This window comes from Pygoscelis adeliae, unplaced genomic scaffold (genome assembly GCF_000699105.1).
Source record: "Pygoscelis adeliae isolate BGI_AS28 unplaced genomic scaffold, ASM69910v1 Scaffold18, whole genome shotgun sequence".
NCBI lineage: Eukaryota > Metazoa > Chordata > Aves > Sphenisciformes > Spheniscidae > Pygoscelis > Pygoscelis adeliae.
The window spans coordinates 3,870,596-3,895,426 of NW_008825558.1; the positions used below are offsets into that span (position 1 = coordinate 3,870,596).

The 24,831-nt window shown below is 45.7% G+C and overlaps 1 protein-coding gene across 1 annotated transcript in view; it reads left to right on the top strand.

Moving 5' to 3' along the window:
- The first annotated feature begins 1,379 nt into the window (after window positions 1-1,379).
- The window catches only part of ATP2C2 (ATPase, Ca++ transporting, type 2C, member 2), a 29,345-nt gene continuing 5,893 nt past the window's right edge, over window positions 1,380-24,831 (top strand). The window contains exons 1-20 of the mRNA XM_009332310.1: window positions 1,380-1,478; window positions 8,219-8,329; window positions 9,657-9,773; window positions 11,561-11,650; window positions 11,733-11,768; window positions 11,861-11,922; window positions 13,114-13,222; window positions 13,303-13,452; window positions 13,545-13,613; window positions 14,438-14,513; window positions 14,759-14,825; window positions 16,081-16,205; window positions 18,205-18,302; window positions 19,050-19,151; window positions 19,803-19,892; window positions 21,319-21,420; window positions 22,000-22,156; window positions 23,550-23,720; window positions 24,328-24,425; window positions 24,511-24,561. Coding sequence (XP_009330585.1) covers window positions 1,380-1,478; window positions 8,219-8,329; window positions 9,657-9,773; window positions 11,561-11,650; window positions 11,733-11,768; window positions 11,861-11,922; window positions 13,114-13,222; window positions 13,303-13,452; window positions 13,545-13,613; window positions 14,438-14,513; window positions 14,759-14,825; window positions 16,081-16,205; window positions 18,205-18,302; window positions 19,050-19,151; window positions 19,803-19,892; window positions 21,319-21,420; window positions 22,000-22,156; window positions 23,550-23,720; window positions 24,328-24,425; window positions 24,511-24,561 — 1,980 coding nt within the window. The remainder of the gene's footprint in view (window positions 1,479-8,218; window positions 8,330-9,656; window positions 9,774-11,560; window positions 11,651-11,732; window positions 11,769-11,860; window positions 11,923-13,113; window positions 13,223-13,302; window positions 13,453-13,544; window positions 13,614-14,437; window positions 14,514-14,758; window positions 14,826-16,080; window positions 16,206-18,204; window positions 18,303-19,049; window positions 19,152-19,802; window positions 19,893-21,318; window positions 21,421-21,999; window positions 22,157-23,549; window positions 23,721-24,327; window positions 24,426-24,510; window positions 24,562-24,831) is intronic.

Genomic DNA, 24,831 nt, shown 5'->3' on the forward strand with positions numbered 1-24,831 from the left:
ATCTGCCTGACACATCCAGTTCGGGTCATTAAGAAAGCATTTCTCAATCAGGAGCCAAGGGATTTAGGAAGCCCCAGCTGTGTTTTACGAGAACCCATCTATTTGCAGGGTGTTTCCCAATCGCTCCGCTTTCCCCTCGGTCTTTGGAAAGAAGCCCTCCCACCAGACCACTTCAGTGGGACACAGCTTGGGACAATGTGTATTATCTGTAGCTGCTAGCAGCATCATGCTGGTGGGGTGTCCCATGGGGCTCACCAGCTTTCACTAGACTGGTGGGACCTGGGAGATGTAGATAGGCAACACTGAAATGCTCCACGGGGAAAACACTAGTTTGATGGAAGTTGGCCAGGTTTTGGGTACTGTGGGCTGTCACACAGGTAAGGGTCTGGGGTTTTGGTCCCATCATGGTCCGGGTGTCACCACCTCCGCTGCCCCAGAGGTAGGAAGGTGGCACCTGGATGTCCTAGGAGAAAACTATTATTCTGCAGAAAACACATGTTTTTCTCTGACTGGGAATGATATTTATTCCCTCAATGCAGTTTCTACTGTCAAAGGAGGGTCTTAATCTCATAGTTTACACCTTAGAGACAATTTAAGCCTAAGCGAATCCTGTAGTCATGATGCCTGGGGGAGGATGTAGGTGTCCTGGTGCAAACCAGAGCACGATGCTCCTGAGCTATGAATCTTCAGAAAGGGTGTAACTGGTTAACTTCGGCCTTATGTTGAGAACCACCATGAAAGTGCTCCCCTCTACCGAGTGAAAGACTGTGGTTTCTTAATAAACGAGCATCACGTATTCACACATCACGCATTTATGCCCTCTCCCTGATGTAAATACTTATAAATACCGGCGTTATGCTGACTGGAGTGTTTCTCAAGGAGGATTTCCCCAGCCTGGAAGTTTACAAACAGGCTCGGCAGTGTGTGTAACCCGTCTTGCCTCTGCACGCAGCGGCCTTGGCAAAACAACCTCCCTATCTGCCTGCCCAAGATGTAGCCCCTGCCGACACTCCTCCCGCAACAATTTTTCAGAGGGCGGAGGAGACCATAGAGCTGCAAGACCTCAACCTGCTCTTCGGGTGCCAGCCGTGCACACACATAGGGCCACCTCACTCCTGTATCAGCCACGGTCTTAAACACAGACAAGCTTCCCCTGACAGGGTTTTATGGGCGAAGCATCCTGCGTCGCTGCTCGAAGGGTGCGCAGCCTCCCTCCAGCACCTGTGGTCGAAGGCGTGACTTGGCGGCAGGTAAAGGCTGCCTCTCCCTACCCGTAACCATAGCCCCGCGCTTGCAGGGGAATTCGAGCCAGCGCTGCCGGCGGCGGGTGGCACCGTCCCTGTGGCCGCCGGGGCGCTTCCCGCTGCTGTGCAGCGAAGATGGTAGAAGGAGGTTTCACCAAACTCTTCCAGAAAAGGTCATTTTTCCACTTTGTGCAGAAATATCAGCCCCTTGGGAGCGGCGAGCCGGAAGAGGAGGTGAGGATTGCCTATGCCTCTTGCCTGAACCTGCTGAAATAGTTTGTGTAATTGGGATTAAATTTGTCTACTTTGTCTGCTTTGTCCCACCGGTAACTTGATATTGCTGCTGCTGCGCTCTCCTCTCTCTGCTATTGCTGCTGCTGCGCTCTCCTCTCTCTGCGCCGAGTCATTCCCTGTACAACAGGGGAGGAGATTAATGATGTTTACCAGGCAGCGGGGTGAGATGGGGATACTAGTTTCTATGCAATACTCCCAGGACGTATAGCTCAGGCCGAAGTCCTGGCCAGGAACATTGTTCTCTGCGCTGAGGAGGTTCAAAATTAACAAAAGTCGTAGCAGAGCAACGGCCGTGAGGCCCATGGGCGCTGTGCGGGGTCTTTCGGGAGTGCTTGCACAAAACGCGAACGCTGTCTCAGCAGAAGGGTAAATGAAGAGCGAGGCTAACCCTGGCCCCGGGGGTACCCCCTGCCACCGGTGCCAGTCACGGGTGGTGGGCTGTGACCCCTCGTCTGTCTGTTGTGTTGCTGCAGTCATTACTGGTAACGAATGGCCGAGAAGAGCTTTAGCTCAGACCCGTGGAGTCCACTTTGAAATAATGCTTTCTTGTTAATGTTCTTTCACGTTTGCTCAGCAAAGGGATCTCCATTGCTCAAGCCCCATTTTTTTCTCCCACACGACAGATTGGTTGGGTGTCCTCCCACGTAAACCTGATTTGTTTAATTCCTTCAGCATGCAGGCTTAGCCCTTAGTCCCGTTCCAACAAGCACCATCTACACACTTTTGAGATATTCATGTTCTTTTCCGTGGCTGTCTGACTGAGGTCTTTTCTCAGATGTTATTTCAGCTAATCCTCTGCTCTCTTCTGAGTCTCGTCTTTCCAGTATGGGGGTTGGTCAGTGCTACAGGGAGACGAAAATAAGACATTGAGCAGTGCGTTGTGCAATGCTACTCTACACTGCTTAAACATAGCTCAAAATCCCAGGAAAGGAAGATCTTGTTGAGGTTACAGAAAGTGTCTGTAATCTCGCTTTGATGGGAAGCTGAGATTTCTGACCATCCATAGGCAGGAGGCCACCAGCAATTAGTCTGGCTTGTTCTTTGGCGGTACCATTTCTGTTGCGCCAAAATAAATAACGATACATATTTACTTCCAAATATAAACCCTTCTTGAGTTTTAGCTCTGGTCCGTGCAGAGTGTGATAGGTTTATAACAGGACAGGGAAATGACCAGCGTTTTGGCTACAGGTGTAGGAAGTAGGCAGCGATGTGAAATGACAACAGGAGCTTGATAAATCGAGAACGTATTCTCAGGTTATGATTTAGGCTGGTGAATGACTCACATTTCCTCTAAGGATGGTATTTTGCTTCTTTATTTGAAAACAGAGCACTTTCAATCTTACAGATATTTTGAGTATTTTGGTCAAAGGGTTGTCCTGGTCCTTAAAGACGTGAGTCCAGGTGATCTGATGGGACTCAAGCCAGGATAAATACACAAATTGTGGGTTGTGAAGGAAAAGCCCCAGCGCTGGTAGCTGCGAGGTGATGGCCAGCTCACAGGCTCTGGTGATGGTGTTATCTGGAGAGGGCAGAACAGTTAACCTACACATCAAAGCACAGGCACAACCTGTGTCTAGACTCTGCCGTATACGGTTTCAACTCTTTTTCTACAGCGGCCCCTTCAGAATCACAGGGAATTTTTGTGGTGCCAATTTACAGTTTATGAGAACCATGTGTTTCCTGCAGAAATCTGAAAAACATCCAAAGATTTTTCTTCTGAGCATCCAAGTGTGTGTGTGTGTGTGTGTGCACGCGTGCACAAGCGCACGTACCTGTGTATGTGTGTTTGAAAGTGAAAAAAACCTCTGTGCGCTGTGTGGGTCCTTTTCCTTTGACCATGTACCAGGGTCACCCCCGTGGCACCCAGCGCACCCAATGGATACAGTCAAGGGCAGATTTCCCGGGGGGCTGCAGCCCTCAGCTCCCAATAGTTTTTAACCTGATGAGATGGGTGGGTTTTGTAACGCCATCCAGGGCAATCTGTCCATCTCCACACTGTGGGGTGGCCTCCATTTCCACACACGGCACCGCTGGGACTGGTGACGCTCAGCCCCCATCCTGCGGGAGCCACAGATGGGTGCCAGAGGGAGGGAGCCGTATAGGCAGTCACAGGCCTCCCTCTGCCTCCTTCATCCCGAAATAACTGAAGCCCAGGGCAAGATGGAAACACCTTTAAGGTCTTGGAGAGCATCAGGATGGGAGAAGACTTCATGGATATCTACTGCCAACCCACCAGGGACCTGCTGTGATTTAGGGGCTTTTTCTCTTGTTGGCTTTAGAAAGAGCTGGCTCCCACCCCCGGCACGTCTGGGTAGTAGATTTTAGTGCATTAAGATCTTCAGAGTTTCTGGACTTTTCCATTGCAATTGTTCCATTTCTCCTCACCAAAACCCCTTTTGATCCTTTCCCCCACAACACCTGATCCATTCAGGATTCAGTAGCCATGAGATGGAGTACGGGTATTTCCCAGCCCTGTCCTACGTTCAGGGCTAAATTACTACTCCAGTTTGGGTTGAGGCTTTTTTCCATTTCAGGTTTCACACCAATCAACATTTATCTCCTGGAGACTTTCACAGGCTCCATATCCTCCTGGATATGCAGAGCATTCTTATCAGAATAGTTTTATTATCATGCAGGTACCTATTTTTTTATATGCCCTCAAAATAAACTAAATAGTGCAGCTTTCCTTCCAGGTGACAAAACAAAGACCGTGGGATTGCCCCTGCACAGCAGAGACACAGGATTCACTTACACACACGTGTGTTTTCAGCCCCTTAGAGGTGTCGAGCCCAATTCCTCGCTTCTGAAAAGCTTCCAGCAGGCAAGGAGTTAACTCCATCCCTCCCTCCCTCCACCTCCCACAGGTTTTTGGGCTGAGGGCTGCAGCACCTCCCTCCCAGGAGACCTTATATATGGAGTTGCCTTAAACTCTTGGGGTTTTAGGTTTTTTGGGCCTGGATGGGACTGGTTTGGGTGGGTGAGGAGGCTCCTCAACCGGAATCACTCTCGGCTGCAGAGCTGCAGTGACGGGGTTTTCCTGCAGGGATGGCAATGCCATCTTTCAGCTCGAGGGGCTTTGCTTTAGATTAAAAGGAGCTGGATGATATTTTTCTTCAATTAAGAAGAAAAAAAAAAAAGCCAGGTTTGAGCAGGAGCAAGAGAGCAGTGGGGGTGAGGGGAGGGGCATGTGCAGCTGGGGGCAATAAGCCCAAGGTTTGGGCACTGCCCACCCAGCCTGAGTCAGCCCTCCAGTACCCCTGGGGGCAACTTAAAATCCAGGGAATAGTTTTAAAGCAGCTTTTCTGGAAAACCCTTGGCTTTTTGCACAAAGTGTCTATTTTGAGGCTTATATCTGCAAGCAGGGAGACCAGAGGCTTTATTTCACGTAGAAAGTCTGCAATTCTGCGACAGACGTGCGATGGGGGAGCGAGAAACTGTGCAAGAGGAGCTGAAATCACAGCGGTGGGTGGGAAAGGGCTGGGGGCTCAGATAACGAAGCCCAGCGAGGCAGCCTCTCGCTTGCAGGGCTGCGGTCCGCTCTCGGTTGGTTTCTGCATGCTGCCTGCACCCCTGAAACGCAGGTCCTCCGCCTGCCACGTGCGCCAAAAAAAGCAATGCAAAGGGCTTTTGTGGGAATGGTTTGATTTATTTCTTTTAGTGAGGATGAAGAATATACAAGAGGGTTTCTGCTTAATGTTTTAAAGGGCTTCTTCTTAGACTAAGTAACCCAGCCCACTTTTGACTGGATTACATTATATTAGCTTGGTCTAAAGTAATCTAAGACAGGGGGAAAAAAATATGCAAAACCTCAGTAAAGGCAGAGGTGGGGGGTAAATCCCGAGGACTGATCTTTTGGGCTGTTTGCCAGAGTATACAGAAAGGGCTATGTACTCTGCAGAAAGCCCCGTGCCTTCTTCCTTCCCGCATGGGCTGCTCGGCATGACAATTGATGGATTGTTTCAGGGCGAGGGATGTGGAGGCAGCAGCACAGGTACCGGCAGCACCGGCCATGCTCCGAGGTGCGCTGGGGCAGGCTGCTGCATGGGTTCCAGCCATGGCCAGCTGCTCTTTACAGCCTCCAATGTCTCCTGATCTTGCAAAGCAATAGATAAACTAATAATTTTATTTTTTTTTTACTTCTTCCTGCCCTGCTGTATGGAGTCGTGCGCTCTTGTGCTTGAGTTACCCCTAAAGGATAAAGGTTAAAAATGTAAATGGGTAATGTTGATAGCCCACATCTGTTTTACAATGTAAGTAGAAAAGAAAGTAATGCACAACGAGAGGTTAGTTTATGAAGAGGTTTGCTCAGGACACTGCCTGGTGCCTAACAGACGTGGGGTGGGATGTGCTTAGGGGCAAAGGGGCTCTGCACCGGCAGCGCCTTGCAGAGGAGGAGGGAGATGGGGCTCCATGGATGCGTTTCCAACTTGTGCGTTGCCGGAGCTGTTCACCTGGTAGGAAAAGCTGTGCCACGTTCGTCCAGCAGAAATCACTTACAGGCGTAAGCTAATCAATGCGAATTAACTCATCCCAATAAAGCTGTTCATTTCACAACAGCCCCCGACGGTAAGGAGCACGGAGCTGCCAGCATATCTGTTGATCCGCAGCCAGCGCTGGCTGCGTACGGCTGGGGCACATCCATAGGCTTTTGTCATTCATTTCCTCCACGCCTTTTCGAAGGTAAATATTAGTGATAGAGCTGGGCCCTGGCTTCCCCCGCTGGCTCTGGGGGACTGTAGGCATGTTACCCTCGTGCCCGGGTCTCTTCCCACCCTCTGGCTCCTCTAATTAAAATTTAAACTCCTTCAAGGCAAGGCTCTGCCTTGATACCTGCATGTGCCACCAGCAGCACAGAGGAGCCTGTAGAAACCACGTTAATCAAATCAGCACAGTGAGGAATGCAAGGTATGTTTCTATATGTGACAGCCCTGTATTTTCTTCCCAGCAAGTCCTTCCATCTCCTTAGGTGCACGGGTGGCTTGCGGCCTTGCAGGGTCTGGGAGTCAACAGTTACATGGAACTGATGAATTTGCACAAGTAGGAATAAATCATCAGTTTTGAAGATGGAAGGACATGTTTTGTCCTTTCTAGGGATGTCTGTTAAGGAAATGAAATAAGGGCGCTGCCTGGTGCTAGTACACCTCAAAACAGCGGAGAAATACTGCAGGTTCTTTGGGCAAAACGTGGTCACCAGCGTGAGGGATTTATGGAAGCGGGAAAATCCTTGGAAAACTTGGGCAAATTGCTGGGGTTTTGGAAAGGCAGGTTGTTCCTGGGGCAAAATGGCTCCTAAGTGAGCACTGCACAGACCAAGGGATCACAGCAAACCCTTCCGCGTTTCCGCTGGGAGCAGGTCGGTGCTGGTACCTCATGGGTTAGCAGCTGTACTGTGGGTCAGTAAGCAGCGATAAAAAGGGGGCTGCAACGTATGGACGTGGCAAAAGCCTTTTTAAGGAGCAGGGCTTAGAGATGCTCCTATCTCATCTGCTACGAGCTCTCCAGAAGCCACAAGACAGAAACCAATTCTGTGTACCCACATGAGCGAACAGCCAAAGAGATTTTCTGCATTTATCTCGGGCTTTAGGTTGCAAAACACTGGATGTTCCTAGAAACCTCCTGAATATTCATAGAAGGGCTAATTCTCCAAATAACACTGCAGGCACCTCTGAAGTCCTCCAAACCCTTGCTCAGGTGCTGATGAGCTGGACCTGAATGTTGCCCCCAGCAAACACCCCAGGGTGCTGGTAGCAGGGAACTGGTGCCGAATTCCTCCTGCCCTGCCGAGCGTGAGCTGGCGCAGGGCTGAGCTCTGCCGGGGGCTGAGCACCACGCTCTCTCGCGATCCCTCTCATAAGGAACAGGCGCTCTGGTGCTTTATGAATGAAAGCAAATGGGAATGTGTTTTCCTGTCCCTTGGGAAGGGTGAGATTTCTCCCTCTCCGTACTTACCCTGCAACAGCGGTCACACCACCTCCACCGTGGGCCTGGCTGAGATTTCAGGGGATGCTGCTGCTCTGGAAAGAGCATTTTGGCAAAGGAGACAGGGGATCCCAAAAGAGAAGAGAGGTCAGGGTGCTGAGCCCCTGGGTGCTGGGAGCTCGGCCCAGCCCTCGGGCTGCCTGGATGGGACAGGAAGGGTTTGTCCTGCTCGGAGGCGTTTGCAGAGCCAGTGGCGGAGGAAAACAGTTGTGCAGACGGAAGAGGACAATTTTGCTTTCTCCCACTGGCTCAGACATTTTTCTAGCTCACGTTTTCTGTTCATTTATTATGTCTTTAACAAGGGAAAAGGTTTTTTCCTTGCTCTGAGCGTTGAGCGTGCAGCGGGCTGTGAGACACTGGTGTGGAAAAATGCTCATCTCAGGCAGGATACCTGCAGACAGCAGAGCCCGGCACACTTTTCTGACCACGGCGGTGGCATGTGCTTGTCTTTTTGGTGATCCAGCTCCTAACAGCCTTTCTGTCCACTACAAGATTGTGCACCTGGCTTTGGGGCTGTAATAAAGATTAATTAGTGAACGTTATAAAGTGCTGTGATTTAGGAAGTGTTTTAGCTAACTGTGGAGTCACACGGCTGGCAAGGTGAGGGAAGGGAGTGGGATTAAGGGAGGAAGCAAAGAGATGCTGAAACGCTTTTATGAACCGTGCTCTTGCCTAACGATCGCTTTATCTCGTTTACTCAGACCCACGAGGAGTGTGAGCTGAAAATAGTTGAGCAGGAGAAGGAGGTGACAGTTCTGCCCCCGAAAGACGCATGTAAATGCCACAAAGAAGACTTGGCAAAAGCTTTAAACGTAAGGGTTTGTAGAGGTCTGTGTGAACATAGCAACGCAGCCTGTGTAATCTGACTCTGGGAAGAGACCGAGCAGCAAAATTGGTCTTTGGTTTCACACGCAAACTCCTGGACTGCCCAACGCCTCTGCCTTTACGTGGGGCGAATCCTCGTGTTGGCCGTGTTCGAGGCTCAGCATTGGGCATTTGTGCTTCCCTTTGTCCTGGGGAAGGATTTCACTGAAGTGAGTGGGCCTGTGAGCTGCAGGTGAAAGAGTTCAATTGTCCAGCCTGGGAAATGAAGCGCTCGCAGTGCTCTGCCAAGGCTGGCAGAGGAGCCCCAGGCGCAGGCTGCACAGCTTACCCGCTCGAATTATCGGCAGCTCCTTGGAAAACGTTGTGCAAACGCACGCAGCACTTCTTCCCCTGCTTTTCATAGCAGGTTTCATTTCAGAGGCAAAACTCATCACATTTATTGTCCTAGATGACTTCTCAAAGGCTTGCTCGCAGCTTGAATTGTTAGATTTAAATTCACCTCGCCATCCCTACCCCAAGCAAAGAGCGAAGCTGTAGCCATCACCTGGTTCAGCTCGTGCTGAGACCCGCTTGCCCACGCGGAGCGGGGAGATCAGCCCGGGCAGGGAAGTTTGCGGGGGCAGGACCGGCCGCTCTGCCCCGGCCCCACTCGAGCTTCCCCGCAGCTGCGGCGTGGACGTAGCCGGAGGGATGGGGGGACGCTGGGGCTCAGGAAGAAAACTCCGGTTACTCGGCCTGCACTGGAGTTTGCCCTTGGGCAAATCTGATGTGATAACTCACGCTTAACCCCATGTATGAAAAATACATGGAAATTTAGAAAGGCTGAGTCCCCACGACCAGGGAAAGCTATAAAGCTTAGTGATATTTTGGTGTCTGACCTTGCTATTTTGTTAAATCCAGGCAAAATAGATCTTATTCCTTCTCCATTTGTTCTGTTTGAATTTTGTAAGGGTATTTTTATTTTTTCTTTAAATGTACAGTGAAACCAGAAATCAATTCTTTCCTTTACTATTTTAGATTTCTAATTTGTCATCTATTGTATGGTTTCTCATTTGAGGAATTTTTTTTTTTTAATTAACTTGTGCTTATTTTATGGGTTTCTATGATGGTTGATGATAAAGTTTTATAGTTTAACAAAAATAAATACCTAAACAGAAAAACAGTGGATAGATTTATTTTTTTTTGTGAGGGACTGAACCATGAACATCTTGCCCAGTCTGCTTACAGGTTTTTAACATAAATTTGCCTTAAGAAGTTTTCTATAACTATTCTACAATATGTAATGTTTAGGGTTTTTTTTAAATTTCCCTCTAGGTTGACTTACAGACTGGACTCTCTGAGTTTTCTGTGCTACAGCGCAGGTTAAAACATGGCTGGAATGAATTTTCAGTAGAGAATACAGAGCCGATATGGAAGAAATATCTAGACCAGGTAAGGATTTTCTGCATATATTCTCATTTCCTGGCAAAAACCCCTGTCTGCGTTGGCCTAAGTATGTCTCTACATTGAAATATTCAGGATTTCTGCTTCCACGGATTCAGCCTTGGAACAGGATGAGCTTCGGATACAGGAACTGTCTGTTCCCCCAGGAAAGCCATTGTGAGATTCAGATGCAGGATCATTTAATGTGAAGTTAACATCCTAAAATAAAAATAAAAACCTTTTTATCTCCACACAGCCCACAAATCAAAAGCCGTAGATCAGTGACCTGATTTCTGGAGCGTATTTGTTCCCTTTAAGGCAAGTCATAAAATCGTGAAAGGTTTGAGGAAAACCAATAGTAGCTGAAAGCCACTCTGATTTCAGTTGCCCCAGCGAAGGAAAGCCCTAAACGTCCAGCAAAAGCAGAGGCAGTTGTAGAGCTCAGGTGAGCGTTAGCGTCTCTATTAGCAACATGTCAGTAACGGATACATCCATACACGGTGCCATGCGTGGTGAAGATCCACGATTTCAATCCAGCTGCCCCCAAAAAGCCAGGCAGAAGGTGGTATTTGCGATCTTGTTTTTCCCCAGCTGAGTTATCCTTGAGTTTTGCTTTTATTAACTAGTTCTCATCAGTATTTAATGTACCTTTCACCTCTCTTTTAGGGCTTTTAACCAAACAGGAGGGGTCTTTTCTTTGTTGTTTATTTTCAACCAGCAATTTGACTGATTTTCTTCTTGCCAGTTCATGAAGATTTTAGTTGCTTTGGAAGACTTTATTTTTATTTCACATATTTTTCTATGTGATCAGTATTCTTTAAGCACTTTGTAATCATCACTAGGTCTCTTCAAAGATTCTTTTATTCTTAATAAAATGTGAGATGGTGCTTTTTTTCTGCTCATCCTTAACAAGCTCCTTCTCCTACGGGGACACCAAGGGAATCCTTTAGGACACCCTTCCGCAACCTGTCGGTGTCTCTGGAAGAGCTGCTTGCAGTCCCACACCGTTCACACCTCGGCACTTGAGCATCGTCCCTCAGCAGATGTGGCTTCTTCCAGCTGCTATTTTTTGTAAAGCCTCCCCTTCAGCCCAGTCTCTCTAAAGAGAAAAAAAACTTGGCTTCAGCAAGGAATAAGTTTAAACCTTGGCTTTCCTACCGTGCATCACCACACATCTGTTACCCAAAACAGGCAGTCTTGTCTTTGCCTGACTTAATTCCCTTACATCAATTCCCACATTAGCTAAATGGAGCTGTAACTTTCTGAGGTACGAGAAAGGTCCTTAAAATCTCTGTTTAAAAGTGAAAAAAGTGAGGATCTGACTCCTGCAGCCCTTGGTCCAGCACAGAGTTTAGCAGATTAATTAAAGGGAAAAAAAGAAAGAAAAAAGAGGATTTCTGGTTTCAAATTCTAAAAAGACAATAAAGTTTTTGTTTGTACCTACCATGCCTCCAAGGAGCTTTTAGAGTCAGTCCTGCGCTGTATGTCTGCAAAGGCGAGCCGAGCCTGCGCAAGGAGGGGAAAAGAGAGGAAACTCATGTCTTTCGGTGTGAGCCTCTGCCTTGTCCTGCTGGTCCCTGATGCCGCCTGTCCCCTGTGCGGGTGCAGGATCCGGCTTCAGCCCAACCACAGGTGCTGCACCCTCTCTGTCTGGGCAGAGCGATGGTGCTCTCATGAGCAAGGAGGGTCCCTGCAGCAAAACCACATGTCTGATCCTTTCGGAAGAGGTCTGAGGCCAGCTCAGCTTCAGCAGTGCCATATTTAACTTTATATCACGATTTGTTCATTTTTTTCAGTTTAAAAATCCCCTCATTCTCTTGTTGCTGGCTTCCGCTTTAGTAAGCGTCATCACGAAAGAATTTGAGGACGCCGCGAGCATCGCCATGGTAGGTGGCACCTCTCCTGCAACCCAACCCTCCGCTCTCTGAAGCTGGTGTGCCCACGCCTGTAATGCCTCTTTGTTCGCAGGCAGTGCTCATCGTGGTCACCGTGGCCTTCATCCAGGTACATTAGCCGGAGCTCGGCTCCGCAGCCGGGGCTGCCATGAGCGAGCCCGCTCGTGTAACTTGGCTTTCTTCTCCTTTCTCGTTTAAAAGGAATATCGCTCGGAAAAATCTCTGGAAGAACTTAACAAGCTGGTGCCCCCCGAGTGCAACTGGTGAGGCATGCCTGGCTCAGTGGGTTTTAGAAGGGTTTGGGTTATGAGAGCAGAACCGACCAGTGAAGAAAATTACTTCAGGTTGTCGTGCACATAAGGAGGACCCGGTGTCTGGGGGAGTGGCACCGTGTGTGGGTGCAGCTGTAAGGCACGGTGAAAGGGGATGAAATAACTCTGATTTTTAAAGTAGGCACCCAGTGGAATCGAATAAATGCTGAGAGACAGGAGGGTCCCAGAAACGTCCCGCTCCACACCCTGCATAAGGGTCCCTGCAGCCTCTTGCGTGTCACTGACTCCCTGTGCAGGAAAAACCCCACCTGCATATTTTTTTGGCTTTGGGATAGTTTTGCCCCTGAGAGATGATTGGCACAAAATGGCTTGTGAGCGGAGGTGCACGTGGGCCGGGTTTCCTTGCCCACGCCTGCCCGTCGCTGCACATACGTGCTGGGCACGGGGGGGTTTCGGTGCAGATCGGCCACACACAAGTGCAGTCACACCATAGCCCATGGAGCAGTTGTAGGGTGTATCAGATACCGCTTCCCTGACTGCTCTGATGTTTGGTATCGGTGCTTTAGATTACAGGGAACACTTTTCCTACTTATGTCTTTGCTAATCAGTTTTCTCACAGCCAACATAAATAAGCTGTGAGGCTCAGGGAAACCTTCCACTGCAAAAGCAGCATGGGGTTTTCTTCTGGTCCAAAGTTCACGCAGGTTTGGATCTTACGAACACCACTGTTTGTTCTTTATTTATTTGTGATATGACACCATAAACATCTAACCACTTGAAAGGCTGTACTTTTAATACAATAGTGAAATGCCAGCAGTAATTCTAGCTTTAAAACCCTTCTTTTTAGGTTAAAGAATCTGCATTTCATTATTTAAAGCATGAGCCACAGGAAAATACACCATCTTGTCACTCCTATCTACTATATAAGTATTGTTTAAGTCACTTATTGCTGAAATGCAAGTCTTCCATAACCTGCCCATCTGTTTATGAATTAAAACTGAGCCCAAACTGAACATAATCATCTCTCCTCATCGTTATGAAGATTTTACGTTCTTATTTACTTTGGAAGCTCTTTGGGGCAGGGCTCTTGCTTTCTTGCCAGTCACATTCCCAAGCCTGCAGAAGGAATAAAAACCTCACAGCCTAGTTTTTTTTCCTTCTTTTTCCATTTGTCTAATGTAGCCTGAGGGAAGGAAAACTGCAGCATCTTCTAGCGCGAGAGCTTGTGCCTGGAGATATCATATATCTGTCTGTTGGTGACAGGGTTCCTGCAGACCTCAGACTGATAGAGGTAACTACAGCTATACGTACAAAGGACTGTTTTGGAAATTTCTTGTCTTAATAGTGCCAGAAATGTGCCTTTTTAATTAGGTTACAGATCTGCTGGTGGATGAATCCAGTTTTACCGGAGAAGCTGAGCCTTGCAACAAGACTGACGGTGTCTTACTGGAAGCCGGAGACATAACCACGCTGAGCAATGTTGTTTTCATGGGGACCCTAGTGCGATATGGCAAGGGAAAAGTGAGTCCTGTCAGCCTTGATCTTTTCCTCAGCATTATTTACAGAATCTCTAGATTTTTTCATCTCCCCCTCTCTTTTTTCCTTCTTTTCAGGGTGTAGTTATTGGGACGGGTGAAAATTCACAGTTTGGAGAAGTGTTCAAAATGATGCAAGCTGAAGAGGTAAAAAAGTCTCTGTGTCTCTCTGGAAATGATGGATGTTCTGGATGAAAGTTTGTGAGGAAGAGCAGTTCCAAGGGTTAATGCACTGGATTCGTTTCTGTTTCTGCTACAAAATGCCTGTGTGACTGATGAACACCAAAGTGCTGTATCCAAAAAAGAAGGTTATAAGCAGGATTTAGGCTTCTGAATCCAGACTTGTGATGCTCAGCTTGTGTCTAACTTGGTAGTCACCCAAACATCATGGTTTCTTCTTCCCCCTCCCCCCAACTTTCCACCGCGTATATAAAATTTTACTTCTATACGTGCCAAAATTTCATGGGCCAGAGCTCTGAGCCAACACAGATGAGGGTCTAAAAACTAGTTAACTCTCGATCCATTAATGCAAGAAATCACAGCAAAGCAGAAGTGGACGCTTCTGGGTAATGTGTGTGCAAAGCCTCTGGGACAGGGATGGGGGTCCAGACTTTTTATCTCTGTCTCAGAGGCTCTGCACACACATTACCCAGTCCTTGACTCGGTCAGGTCCTTTTCCAATTTAGCCCTTAGTCTGTCTCCACCTTGGCTCCCCAGCTATAATTGAATATAATTCCTCTTTTTCTCCCACTTCTTGTCTGTCTTGAGTGCATCGAGGCAGAGACTCTCTCCCTGCGGGACAGTCTGTGCCCAGCAGACCCCGTTGGGGGTCTGGGGTGGGTATATTGGGCAGCCGTAGGGACCACAGCAATGATAACCAGGACTGTGTGGGTCCGTTGTTCTGGGCTGAGTGTCATCTTCTTATCTTATGTAACAAGCAAAGAAAACCAGCTATACTCTAATGTTTCCAGACCCCCAAAACACCTCTCCAGAAAAGCATGGACAGGCTGGGGAAGCAACTCACTCTTTTCTCCTTTGGCATAATCGGTGAGTCGGACGCAATGCTCATACTTGCATGGTCAGCTGTGAAAGCCCTCTGTGCTCCAGGGCCACTTTTTTCAAAAGTACTTGTTGATGTGGGTTACCTGGACTTTGGGGGTTCAAGCAGAGACACCTCGGAAGGAGAGATATGGGGGCCTCATTGCATACTCAGTTCCCCAACAACAGCTAAAGCAGATTAGAGATTTATAAGTTTCTTGAAGTTTTTTAATCGGATGGTTTTCCCCCACCAGGTTTAATAATGCTTCTTGGCTGGTTACAAGGGAAGCATCTCCTCAGCATGTTCACAATCGGAGTTAGGTAAGGACTGGAAAGCACCTTTCTCTTTGATTTCTAATGAAACATGTCCCAGGGAATTCCCTGTTCGAAACAATGGACATTTCATAAAAGAGAACTTGAGTAAGACCTTTCATAAATACATATTGATCTTGCAGTGATGAAATTAATGTGAGCTTTACAACAGAGTTTAATAGAAAAAAATAAAGTTTGAGGGTTTATTTAATTTTGGAAATCAGTATTTTGAAAAGCTTCACTGGCTTTTCCAGCTCATCCTGCTGTGAATGTCCTTTCCTATCTGTACTATGAATTTAGTGGGAGTGTAGCAACAGCAAATATTAGTCTTTGCTGTTTTTACTGGATTTACGTCTAATCATAGGAATGTGCATTTTATGCGGCATAAAAAGCATGCACAACCTCTTAATCAAGCATAATAAACCACGTGCTTTTAGTAGTACCCGTAAAACCTGTTGTTTGGTTTTGTCATGGCTCTAAAATCAATCCTTTTAAAAAAAAAAATAGACATATTCTATGGAAATAAAACCAAAACCACAGATGAGGATACAACAGAGAAGCCAAACTGGCTCAGTGCCCACCTTCCTGTCTCCTGGGGGGATGTGGTGGCAAAGAAGAGTGTTTAAGCCTGAGTTTTGGAGAGCAGCCTATGGTTTTGAAAGTCCTCCTTGATTGCTTTTTGCACACACCTAGAAGTTCAGAGTTACTCAAGGAATAACTAAGGGACAGATGCAGACTGTGTCTGGATTCTTCTAGCAAGTTAGGTGTTGCAGGTTCTGATGTTGCTCCAATTCACTGTGTGCAGCATGGGGACATCTGGGGAGCTGATTCTGTCCTGCCATAGCTTGTACCCACATGTAAGAGAGGAGATGAGGGACTGCATGTGGCCAGGAGCCAGTAGCTAACGTGTGAGCCGTGATGTCAAGGAATATTCAACTTCCATCCTCAGAAAGTTAAATAAATGAAATGAAATCCAGCCCCTAAGTCCCTACTTAGCCAGAAATTAATGCTCTTTGGCAATGTGAGGAAGAAAAGTAATTGCTCTGTCAAAATCATCCAGAAAAATGTTGAAGGGTCGGATAAATGTCCTGCTTTTGTATTTACAGTGTGCAGGAGTCCCAGTGGTTAGCACTGCACACTCCCATTCAGATATGCATGTACAAGCAGGAAAACTCGCCCCATGGAAATGTCCCTTTGACAGGTTTTGGTCAGTACTTGTAGCTTGACCCCTGTGTTGAAGCTGTTTTCTCTCCGCTGTCCCCAGCCTGGCGGTGGCTGCCATCCCAGAGGGCCTTCCCATCGTGGTCACCGTAACACTGGTGCTGGGTATTCTCCGGATGGCCAAGAAAAGGGTGATCGTGAAGAAGCTGCCCATAGTAGAAACCTTAGGTAAGGCTGCAAAGGGGCCACACAGCCTGGTCATCTGCCAGGCTTCAAAAATCTGAGCTGAATAGCAACGGGCTGGCCAAGTGAGCCTTGGTCTGATTAAAAAAATTAAATTTGGAGTATACTTACTGGGCCAGAGCAACCCACTCAGACTTAAATACATTTTCTACCCTGTGTTTCTCACCCTTTTCCCTTATTTCAGTGATATTAACACAGGCAGGTGCTAGGAATGGTGCAACCCAACCCATGGCACGGGCCCACGGGGAGCAGAGTGCCTCTGCAGATATGCATGCCCTGGTTGGGTTGAAAGGCTTGGTTTCTCCTTCCTCCCCATTCTGTGGGATCATCCTGCAGGTCCATCCTGTCTGCTTCTTCAGTATCCGGCTAAAAAATCTTGCAGCCCCTCAAGTCGAGCCTGGTGGCATAAACAAAACTATTTGTCCTTCTGCAGCCTGTGTGGCCATCTCCCTGATATCCAAAAAGTCATGGAAAACAGGGACAGAGAGGACCTTGAGAAGGCATCCAGCCCATCCTCACAACTGCAGGGCAGAATGAACTGTAATGAAATTATTCTTTCACCTCCCCGTATCTTCAAATTGGCCCTTATTCCCAGGTCACTGTATTCCAGGCTTTGCTGCTCTGACCTCGGTCAGCATGGCAGTTACATGAAGGAGAAGACATGTTGTGTATTTAGTACCACTATTAAAAAGTACACTAAATGCCAAGCCTGGCCCATGCAGTCACAAATATCTGCTGCACAGCCGGATCCTTCAGCTAAAATATGTCTTCCTTGGAAATGCTGCTATTGTTTGAACTGCCCTTGTTTGTTCTGCAGCTAAGGAATCTTATCACCCTTATTTTATTGTATCTGCCCTGACCCAGGACATCTGAAACGGCCTTATCTCATGAAGAATTTCGTTCTGGTAGGGCTGCGCCCAAACAGGTGTAACTGCCAGATGCCCGGCTACTCGACAAGACAGTCTAAGCACGGCAAAAACTGTACTCTCCTACACATTAATTGTGCCGTGTCTGTTAAACTTCTGAAAAGGAGAAAAATAAGCCGCCTTCTTTATCTGATTCTTTAATTGTCAATAACTAAAAATGAAATATTGGAGGTGATAGCTTTGCTCTGTGCTAATCCTTCAAACCTGCGGTTAATTTAATTGCAGCCCAATCTGCTTTATTCTCTCCAGGCTTTTACCTGGTGGTCATCATGCTCGTGGGGTCTGTGCCTAAGCAGCGTGGTCATCTCCAGAGCCAGGGAAGATATTCAGACTTAGAATGGAGCTGGAGTCTGATTCTTTTTTGCATTACAGTCATTTTTCCCCTTCTTGGGAGTGGAAACTAGCCTGAATGTGGTGACTCAGCTAATTCACTCCTTTGCTGTATTGTGGTGTAAACGGGCCCTGGAAGAAATGTGCTTTACTGAAGCAGGATTGTCAGAGCAGGGCACGAGTGGGGCACTTAATCCTGCTCTTAGCTGTGGATTTTTAAGTATTTTCTATAGCAGTCTTTAACACATCTACCCTCACAGTCCCTTGGTGAGGCAGGGAAGAGCTGTTATTCCTGATTTAGAGAAGCAAGGGTTAAACGGCTCATCTGAGGAAGCATGTGGCAGAGTGGGAATTTGACACGTCTTTTCAGAATATAACAGCTGTTCTGTTGTGTGATATTGCAGCTCAGAAACATTGATCAACTCCCTGGAGATCAGTGCCTTCTCTGACTGCCCACTATATGATATTCAAGATGATGTGGCCCTCTTCTGATGTCTCCTACCACATCTCACATCCAAATTATGTGCATGATACCCTGACGTGCACTCCAATCCTTTCCTTACAACACCCTGTTAGGATACTCATCCATTTCTTGGTGCTTTCTCCCTTTTCTCACTGGTGCAGTTTGAGTGACATTGGGGAAACACGTTCTCCCTCTTCTGGGGCCCTGAATCTCATTGTTCGGTTGCATTATTTATTAGTTCTGATTAAAAACTTTCCTGCATCAGGTTGCTGCAATGTCATCTGCTCAGATAAGACAGGCACTCTGACAGCCAACGAGATGACGGTGACTCGGCTCGTGACCTCGGATGGGTTCCAGGCAGAGGTATGGCCGAGGCGGTAATACGGACTTTCCTGTTCAAGCTCAGCAGGGCCCATTTGCTTTTAGTTCAATTAGGCCCAAATCAGGGATGCTGAGTCAGCCCCAAAACAAGCAGTTTCTTGCACTTCACTGATTCCATTAAGAGAAGGGACTTTTGCAGTGCTAGAGACAGGCAGAGGTGGGTCTGAGTGTACAAAAGCTGCTCAGGTGCCTTAAACAAAGTTGTTCATTGACATCATCTGCTGTTCTCTGCAATAATTGTAAATACTGAAACCTGCCACTGACCCTTGTGGGCCCACCTTCTGTAGCAATATTTATTATACGAGTGACCTGATCCTTCCGCTTGGTTCATTTATCTGCATGCAGAGTGGGTGAAAAATGCAGGGATGCAAAATGTAAGGCAGTGGAGACACAGGCCGGTCATCAGTAGGGTAAGACCAGTGAACCCACTGCTACCAAAGGGCTGGATCTCTTGACTGAGCTGCCGGAGACTTCTGAACTCATGGCGAACAAGTTCTGTATAAGACAAGCTGGTTCTTTTTGTTCCCATACAGCTATTGTAAAATTATACTTTCATTAGCTGCAGCCTTTCCTATAAGCATTGCTTTGAGCTAGAAAGAATAACCCCAGCACGCCTTCAAAATCCGAAATTTGCTCAAGTGCACCCCAACATATACAGATGTATATATACAGTAGGATAGTCCTGCCCGGCACTGGGAAATTTGCTCTTTCTGTCTCTCCCTTCCTCAGGTCAGTGGGGTGGGCTACAATGGAGAAGGAAATGTTTATCTTCTGCCATCAAAGGAGATTCTTAAAGAATTTTCCAACGTCTCAGTTGGGAAACTAGTGGAGGTAAGTATAAATTATAAACCAGATTGTCCTGTTTACGTTCAATTTTCATTTGTACAGATCACTTTGGGTTATGAGCATGAAAAAAGCCACTTTTGTAACTCTAAAATGAACTGTCTTGCTAGAGCATTCTCGTGGAAAAGCTCTGAGTAATTGTGATATAATATCTGAAGCTTATGGGTGAAAGGTAGCAATCATAAGACATGTAAAGAGGGACCCGAGTCATCAGCTTAAAGTGTCAATGACATTTTGGATAAAAATACAATTCTGGCAGAGGAGACACTGATTAATTTTACCACGTTCAGGTTTTTAATGTGGACAGATTCTAGACTTTAGCTAGCTACATAGTCAATATATAAATGTACTGTGGTGGTCCCTGGGTTTTGTGTTAGCATTAAATAAAATCTTGCACATTCAACTGTAGGCTAAAGCGGAGTGTTTGGGTAGTGAAATGATCTGAGCTGGAATCTCAAATGGAGGTTAGGTCTTATCCTATCCATACTGCACGTTAGAAGCAATAGGAGGAGAGACTAAGTTTTCATTTTCATGATTTATCAAGATGGTTAGATATATATCATGGTTTGCTTGATGTTAATTTATCCAAAATGTAACATTTTACCAAAATACAGCATGGAAATATGTCCCTTTCTCTAGGCTGGCTGTGTAGTCAATAATGCCATTATCAGGAAAAATAGTGTGATGGGACAGCCCACAGAAGGAGCTCTCATTGCCCTTGCAATGAAGGTAAGTTTTAAAATTTTCCAGAACTTAAAAAAAAAAACAAACAACAGCTGGAATTGTTAGGTCTGAGAGCAGTGATCAGAATCCTTTAAAGTCCCCGGACTGGTTTTAGTCTTCCCTTGTCTCTCCTCCCCAAGGTCATAGGTGTACACCTCTCCCATGTAAACCTCTTGTCACAGACAAACACCTTTCCTGAGCTTCTGTGCTAACAGCAATAATTGTTTTGCTTGGTTAACCTGTGCAATTATGCTGCTTAATGGATTTCTTTCGGGCTCAGACCGGACGGCCTTTTTTATATTTTCTGCACATGCCAATTAAGAGTTCAGGAGGAAGACAAGAGAGTGAAAAATGAGCAAGAACAGGCCATATGAGAAAGCATGGCAGAGGGTCATCATCGATTTGGGTCATCTGCTAGCTTTTTACTTTTTTCTAGTCACATTTATGTAAAACAAGAATCTTTGATGAATATTGCGTTCATGCTCATAGGCAGAGGGCCGTAAACCACCTCAAGTTATCATCTAATCAGCATTATGCAGCCTGTGATCCACAGACCTCAGGTGGGCTGTAAAGCACAGAAGGTGCCTGATGAAATGATGCACCTGCAAATGTCTGCTCTTACCTCTTGTTTTTAAAGCTTGTAACTCTAACAGTGAAACCACGATTTTTTTTTTTTAAACAATGACATTTTATTTCCCGAAATGCTAAATTAAACTCTTCCTTCTGCTCTGCCATTCAGTAGCCAAGCCATAGCAGAATACGAAGGGGGTTGTCTCTTCTATTTTTTTTTTTTTAATTTTTTAGTTTGGTGGGAGCCAGGGGAGAGAGAGACTGGAAGCTGCTTCTGATCACTACCACTGCACCTAGAGCACAACGCGTGCTGCTAAAGCAGGCGTGTATCGATTTGGGCTGTCGTACTTCATAGCTGAAGGGTCTTCTTGTGGTGAATAGCTTTTTGAGTTTAACCCACCAGGAAATAATTTGAAACCACATCCATGATTGACCATTCAGTTATATGCAATTTCCCTTTTTCTTCCAAGTAGGGTGGCTGGGAAATAACTGAAGTGGGGGAGGCTGAGCCTGGGCTGGAAGAAACCTGCTCTGCCCATCCCTTAGCCACAGGTTTAGGGAAAGGACTTGAGCCTCCTTTGACCCAAAGCCCCACCGAGACAGCAGTGCAGCTCCCTAGTTCTTGCAAAAGTCAACAGGGATCAAGCTTCAAACTCCAGTTTCATTTATCCCATATCAGGCACCAAAGGGAAAGATGGGTTTGAAAAATGGGTTTTACTCTCCCCGTGCTTTCTCTTGAGCTCTGTGTTGTATGACTGCCTGAAGTACATGGTCAACAGTCAATGCTTGTAATATGGAAAATATATACAAGCTTTGGCGTTGTTCAGCATTACAGTGCTCTTTTTGTTTTACCTTACTTTAGATGGAATTAGCTGACATAAAAGATATTTATGTAAGAAAGAAGGAAATTCCGTTTAGCTCTGAGCAAAAGTGGATGGCTGTGAAATGCACGCTGAAAAATGAGGTAAAGCAACCAATGGTTGGTTTCATGTTTCTAATTGTGCAGTTCAACAATGGGCATGAAATGGTATCTCTTTAGCAAATAATGTTTTCAGAAGTTAACTATGTCAGGAGAAAAACTGAACAAACCTCAAAATTCCCAACTTGGGTGTAATTTTAGCTTGTAAAGCTGTGTTTGAATGGGAGAAGATAATACTTTTCATATAGTGGTTTGAGCAGGAAAGCAAAAGCTTTTCAGAGATAACTGACAGGGGAAGAAAGATACGATGTTTGGAAGAAAATGTTGGCTATTTTTCCCTTACCGGGTTAAGGAGCTCATTTTGGCTGATTTTGTACTCCGGTGTAAAAACTTACCAACCTTTTCATTACCATTCTGTCTGTGATGGTTGAACATGAAAAATGGCTACAGCAGAAATATCACATCCTATAAATAATACATGCACCTGGGCATTTTACAAAACTGGTAAAAGAGCAAACAAAAGACCTTTTTTACTTACAACGTGAAGCCTTATGCATTATCAGTATTTTTTAAATGTGCTCTTTTCTCTTTTTTTGATAAGTATATTATCTCCTTACTTTAAAGGATCAGGAAGATATTTACTTTATGAAAGGAGCATTTGAAGAAGTTATTCGATATTGCACTCTGTATAACAGCGGTGGCATCTCATTATCACTTACACCCCAGCAGAAAGCCTTCTACCAGCAGGAAGAAAAACAAATGGGCTCCTCAGGTCTACGGGGTCAGTCATTACTGTCTATGTCACTTAAGCTTACAGGTTATCATGCCCTAATACTTTCCTGCTCTCTTTTGTTCGGGATGGACAGAGGCTCAATCCTTAGCATCACTTGCGTGATCTCTTCACAATACTTGTGAGAGTTTGCCAAGTGGCCTGTCTTAGGTCTGCTGGATGCTTGCTTTCCACTAATCTTTATTTGTCGGGTTTAAATTAGTGAGATTGAAAGGAGCTGAAAATAAGCGCGGGCAACGGTGAATGTTTTTCCTCCATGGAGTGTTGTGATTGCCTGGGATACGGTCTGAATGTTGCATTGAAAAGCTTTGTGCTGAACCTGATCTAAGCACTGCCCTGCCAAGTTTTGCTTTTAGAGAAGCTGTTTCAAGAGCCACAAAAAGCAACTTTGAAAGGGGTTCAAAACGTGGATTTGGGCACCGAGATTTTTATTTGAAGTTTGGTTCAATTCTTTGTTAGGACCAAATCTAATGATCTGCTTTGGATCCTGACTGCATGTCAGCGCACAGCCCACAAAAGTTTTTATACGTGTGTTATTTCCTTCATCACTAGAAACATCCTTTCAGAAATGTCTTAGATTTCATACAATAACAGAGACGCCATCTCCTGTGCGTGTTCCCAGGATGTCAGTAGATGAGACAAGTCTTGGCAGCCGGGTCTGGAAGATGGTATAGTTAATGTACATGTTCTCCAGCCCTGTGTCTTGCGGTTAGTAACTCATGTACGGAGCTTGCTTTACAATATCTGAATCATCTGCCATTGTGAATGGCAAATTACTGCTCTGAAGAAAAGCGATTAGCTCAGGCAGCTGCTGCGAGCTTGTGATTCAATCATCAAAGCAACACTGACATGAACCCCTGGCAAAATATCCTTGAATGATTTAAGAATGATTGAATGATATGGTTAGGCACCAAGAACAGAAACAAAATGTTCAGAGCCTTGATGTTTACACGATGGAAGTTTCACTGGTTTAACTTAATTTACATTTCACATTTTTAGATTTAAAAAAAAAAAAAAAGTTTTTACAGGAGCGCTGTTGTTTACCACAGTAGTTTAATAGTGTCTGGTCTAACATTGTACTGTCCCAATTTAATCCATCTGTGTTTAGGCAAGACTCGGTAGACAGATTTAAATTAGACAGAAATAAATCCTAAGAGAAACATGTGAAACAGAAATGCTCTGATTCAGATAAAATGGTATTATCTGAATGCACCAAATTTTTGTGACTGTACAAGGTCTGAATATAATGACTAAAGATCTGGCTTTAATGACTTTTTCTGCTGGAAAGCTGGCAATTTAACATCTCCTCTAAATGTTCATTTTAATGTGTGGAAGCACATTATTAATAATTTAGTCTTTTCTTCTTTTCCCCCTCTGTTTCTAGTACTTGCTTTGGCTTCAGGTCCAGAACTCGGCAAACTAACATTTTTAGGTCTGGTTGGAATAATTGATCCCCCAAGGGCTGGAGTGAGAGAAGCTGTTCAAGTCCTTTTTGAGTCTGGTGTATCAGTAAAGATGATAACTGGAGATGCCCTGGAAACTGCTGTGGCTATAGGTAACAAACTTAGCTTCTTTCCTGTGGGTCTGTATTATGTCTGTCAGATCAGTCAAATGTTACGTCACTTAATAATCAACTTTATAATTCTTTTTGTGTGTGCAATAGAGGTTTTAAATGCCACTGAGTTCTTGCTTTTCCATTGAAACAAATCATATTAAATGCAGTAATAGAGCAGCTATGGACTATGGGCCAAATTCCAGTAATTTAATTCCACTATTTTAGCGCCAGAAATGGCAAACTCTCAGTGTAAGACCCTTCAGTGAGACAGATGGCATTGCTGGGATTATAGACTCCACTAATATTTGGAGTGTGAGTATCTCTGCGCTTCCCATTTTTGCATTTTGCCATTAGAAATACACAGAGCAAGCAGCAGAGAGGAGAGCGACAGATCTGGGTATTGTATTGCTTCCGTAACTCCAGCTGAGTAAGGACAGGGTGACCGGCCCAGCTCAGAGCCAGAGACCTGTGTGCCCTGTCAGATGCCCCATGTTCAGAAGTATTTCCCAGTAAATTCTTTAATTGCTGCCTCTATTCTTTGAGTTGGGAAATAGTTGGCTTTTTCCAGAGCTGATGGGCAGATCTCATTTGGGGCTTTTTTTTGCAGGACAGAATATTGGTCTCTGCAATGGGAAGCTGAAAGCCATGTCTGGGGAAGAGCTGGACCAACTGGCAGAGGCAGAGCTATCATCCACCGTCAAAAATGTAATGGTTTTGATTACAAAAACAAGGCCTGCTTCCATTTCCAATAGCATTTATCTAATACAAGATTGTATTTTTTGTTTTTCAGGTTTCCATTTTCTTCAGAACAAGTCCAAAGCACAAACTAAAAATCATAAAGGTGCTAAGAGCCTTTCAAATCCCTTGTATGCCTCACAAAAACAAGGTGTAGGGGTTGCCCCTCAGTTCTCTAGACCACCTGCTCTTCCAAGACAGGATCAGCTCAAGCTAAAGGACCATAAAACCCAAGCTAGAGCATTGGCACTATTTACACTGAAGGCATTAGCATTTCTCTTGCAGATCTGGCCTGGGTCATTTGAAAGACACTAGTGAGATATTAGCAAGCGTAATATCAAGAGAAGGATTTCTGAGGACTTTACTCCCCTCTTCT